The 4,358-nt window shown below is 42.0% G+C and overlaps 1 protein-coding gene across 1 annotated transcript; it reads right to left on the bottom strand.

Annotated features, from left to right (window-relative positions):
* Positions 1-310: 310 nt before the first annotated feature.
* Positions 311-2,675, bottom strand: LOC107697335 (brain-specific homeobox/POU domain protein 3-like). Its single transcript, XM_016498073.1, has 2 exons — positions 2,401-2,675; positions 311-1,913 (listed from the first exon to the last, which is right to left on the bottom strand). Exons 1-2 carry the CDS (start codon positions 2,518-2,520, stop codon positions 1,008-1,010), a joined length of 1,026 nt encoding a protein of 341 aa, XP_016353559.1. The 5' UTR covers positions 2,521-2,675; the 3' UTR covers positions 311-1,007.
* Positions 2,676-4,358: the final 1,683 nt, after the last annotated feature.

Raw genomic sequence — 4,358 nt, 5'->3', positions numbered from 1 at the left:
AATCGGAATCATATCTACAAAGTGCAATGAATCTCTGAATATGTTATGAAGTGTTCCCATCTACAAACTTAGTGTAGTAGTAATAATAATAATAATAATAATAATAATAATAATTTAAGTGAAGACGTACAGTAGAAGGGGCTAGTCACAAAATAATTCTTAAATAATTTGATTGTCAAAGCATCGTTGGAGTGAAATTAGTTGCAACACACAACGCTTCGTGTTTTCTATCTATTTTACCCAAAATGTGTCAAAAATGAAAAGTCTAGTTTTATAACCTATTTCCACGTGTTTTCTATCTATTTTACCCAAAATGTGTCAAAAACGAAAAGTCTAGTTTTATGCCCTATTTCCAAAATGACCATGAATGTGTCAAGACGTCAGGAATCATGAGGTAGACACAGAAAAGTATATTAAGTATGCCCGTGTGTACGTGCGTTCGCATGTGAGTGTTCTCTATTATTGCAATACATTCAAATGAATGGAAATTTCAAACGAAAAATGAACACTTAATGCCTTGTAAACCATGCAATGGATCACAGCAGAACCTTCATGATTTTCTTCTGTAGCATATAAAATAACACTAAAGTTTCTAGAATGGGACATCTTTTGCACAACAGCGTTTTTATCTTTCTTTCTTTTCATCCTTAAAAAAGAATTTTGATGCGTTCTTCACACAAAGAGGTGCAGTGTATTCACAGATATGTACAGATGAATATAAAAGAGTTGTTTTGAGTTAAGAGAATAATCATTATTCAATTCTCGATTTGTACAATAATTGCAACCTTTAGTTGGTGTTGATTTTCCTCTCGTCCTCCGTCTTCCAGAGCGTGTTGTTCTTGACATATTGTCATGGCAAACTTTTGGTACACTTTCTGTCTCTGGGATGTTGCCGCCCAGCTCCCATTCCTGTGTGGGAAGCGTTTCGCCTCAGCCTCGAAGAGTTTTGTCGGCTCTGTTCACTCGTATGTCTGATGATTGAGTTTATTGAAATGCCTTATTCTGGCCTAGTGCGTTGCCGAAAACTTCATCCGTTTCTGCTTTTGCCTTTGATTACAAAACCACACGCGGACCACGTTTTTTTTCAGGTCCAGTTTCTCGGCAATGGCAGCGATTTTCTCCGACGAGGGTCTGGGCTGGACGGCAAAGTAAGCCTCCAGCGATCGCTTCTCTGGAGCAGCGATAGAAGTGCGTTTTCTCTTTTTGTCCCCGCCGCTAAAAATCTCCGGCTTGGTCATTTTCTCTCTCTGAGCCCGTTCTGCCTCCTCTAACCACGCTTCCAGAATAGGCTTGAGGGCTACCATGTTATTGTGGGACAAAGTGAGGGACTCGAACCGACAGATTGTACTCTGGCTCAGGCAGCCGACCCCGGGTATTTTAAGATTGGCTAACGCAGAGCCCACGTCGGCCTGCGTGACTCCGAGTTTGATCCGTCTCTGTTTGAAGCGCTCGGCGAAAGACTCCAGCTCCCGTGGATCAGGCTCGGAGTCTCCACCGCCACCCAGAGAGGTGTGCGAGCCCAGGCTGTGGGGGTGCATGTGCATAGTTTGCGGGTGGTGATATGTGTGTGCTGACATGTGTGAATGCGGGTGAGAAGCGGTGGAGCAAACGTCGGAGCCCGGCATGCCTCCGATAGTGATGCCGGGGGTGAGGTGGTCGAGCAGGTCGCCCTCCAGGCCCTGCGTCGGCTGGTGGTGGGGATGATGGTGGTGAGAAGTCAGCACAGACGGGTGATGAAGGTGCCCAGAAGAGGACGTGGGCGTGCAGGTCATGCTTGTCATGGTAGACATGGTGTGGTAGGTGGCATCTGGCTTGAACGGGTGACTCTTTTGAGCGACGATGTCCACCGCCGCCAGCGCCTCGGCTCTCTGGAGCAGGGTCTCGTCAAAGCCGGCAAAGATGTTACCCTGCAGCTATGTGACAGAGAGCAAGTGTAAGTAATAAGTATCAATGCCAAATTCCAGCAAGCCAGTTTTAAGTTGCCAAAACATTTTAAAGAAAACGTATACAACTAGATCACGTAGCCTGCATTTAGTTTTTACAGTGTTATAAAGTTTAGTATCAAAATAGTATCAAATTGAGACACTTTTTGCAAACCATCTAAAGCGGCACTAAAATGGTTAGGCTATGCAAATAATCGCTAATTTCGAAATTAAGTGCTGCTTCTGTGTTGTAAAATGTCTAATTTTTTAATGAAAAAAGCGTAGTAAAATAAATGCATAAGTGCAAGAGTTATTTGGGCGACAGTTTATTAAATAGACTGCATTTAAATCAACAAAACCGATGCACTTCTATTTTTTTCACGCGGAGAAAAAGTTTTAACCACTACGATTACAATGCAAATGATTTGCGGTGATAATTAATCTCAAACCAGAAACACAGATGAAATATTGAACTTACCGCAGGCGTGGGCAAACATGCTCGTCGGATAGCCTCAGAACTGGAATGTAGAGGTGTGTATTTAGGTTCGTTCAAAATCGGATGCATACTAAACGGCTGTTTACTATTCATGGACATCATTATGGCAGAGGTGAGAAAAGGTCGTTTCTCGTCTTCCTCTGTTTTGGCCCAAGCAGAGTGTCTACCTCGGAGAACCGGGATAATCTGGATGGTAAAAAGTGAAAAACTATGCCCGAGGAGTCTTCTTTTCTGGTTTAGCTGTAGCCAGGTGCGAGCTGTCAATGCCTGTGAAACAGTAGGAATTTACGCAGGCACCTAACATATAACGCTGTCTTCTTTAGCCCCACCCAGATAGGTACAGGTCCCGCCCAACTACTATTGCAGTACCCTTAAATGTTATTGGTAAATTTGGCATGTGAACACGCCTCTGGAGTTTCTGGTCTCATCCCCCATCATGTGCGCTTGAGCAGAGAATGCGTGGCTTTAGCTGTGAGACTCTCATGGTGTGTTTTCATTGGTGCTGTGATTTTGACAGGTTGCGCTAGATTGGTTGTAGGCCTATTGAACACTCCGATCTTTATGTGCACATGCTTTTAATTTAAATGCCTGTCATCGTATCTATGAATTGTTATGATCTAAATAAAGATTCAAAAAAATAAAATAGTAGTTAATACTCAGGATTTCTAATTTGCAACTTTTTATAAATGTCATTGTACATTTTTTAGCTATACATTTGATCATATTTATAAATGTTTACTAATTTATGTCCTTTTATCATCGTTTGTCACACAAACTGATAAAATGTCATTCTTAAATGCACGTTTTGTGCATTTTGTTGAGTGACGCAAGTGACTTTTTTTTTCTTCATGTGGCCAGCCTTAACAATTTGGTACATGAATTAATTATTGTTCATTTACTTTGTGGTATATATGCACCACGATATGGATTCTTAAATAGAGCATAAACATGCTGGGATGATAAGAGCCCATGTACAATTAAATATTGATTTAAAAAAAACACAGGTCAAACAAATTAAAGTAGTCAATCAAATACCTCAGTCTGACAAATGAAATGCTGGAACCACCATCCATTTGCATGAATGAATGAATGAATGAATTAAAGAAAAACTGTGGTAAAAAAAAAAAATAAATAAATAAAATAAATGCTTCCAGTAGATAAAAAGTCTTGGTTCAGTGAATAGATCACATTGCCCTTCACGCAGTGAAGCTGCTAACTTGGGAACTTCATTATTGGAACTTGACTATTTGATCAGCACCTCTTCAAAGTGGGTTGTGTGTTGCGCAGGTTTTGTTGGTACTGCATGCAAGTTGCTCTGGTTTGGCTTGTGTAGAGCCCACATATCTATCACTCTAATTGGTGCTGAAACCCCAGACACGGACAATAAAGGCCCACAATGGAAGAAGGAGTCTCTGCGAGTGTGACTCAGAAACCTGAGATGCAGACACAGATAGCAACATCGTCCCCTCGTGCCTTGCTCTCCGGCAAGGGCTTGGCACCCCCTCATCAAATATGCATCAATGCTGCCATCTCTCCCCCAGCAACCACTGTCACTGGGGACTCCAAATGCTGAGGGATGGACAGAGAGGCACAGCAAAAGTGACAGAACAGAGAGAGGCAGTCTGGAAAAGAGAAGACGGCTCAAAGAGTGAGCATATACATGTAGATAGAGAGACAGACATGCAGCAGAGACGATACAAGCCATACTTGTTGAATCTATTGAGTCGTTCCCTCTTTTCCTGTCATTCCTTCTTTCTCTGTCAGACTGCCGACACCGAGTCGCAGTCATTTTCCTGATGAGTTTTCTGCAAACAAGCCTGGGGAAGTGCTTGATTATTGCTAATGGAACATTTTCCTCAATGAATATTAATGCTGAAATGGGGAAATGGTGGTATTGGCTGTTAGGATTCCTACTCCAGATAATAAGTTGAGGTGTTGAG

This window comes from Sinocyclocheilus anshuiensis, unplaced genomic scaffold, assembly GCF_001515605.1.
Source record: "Sinocyclocheilus anshuiensis isolate Anshui unplaced genomic scaffold, SAMN03320099.WGS_v1.1 scaffold1095, whole genome shotgun sequence".
Taxonomy (NCBI): Eukaryota; Metazoa; Chordata; class Actinopteri; order Cypriniformes; family Cyprinidae; genus Sinocyclocheilus; species Sinocyclocheilus anshuiensis.
Note: the sequence above shows the minus strand (reverse complement) of the source record. Positions and strands in the feature narration are given on the sequence as shown.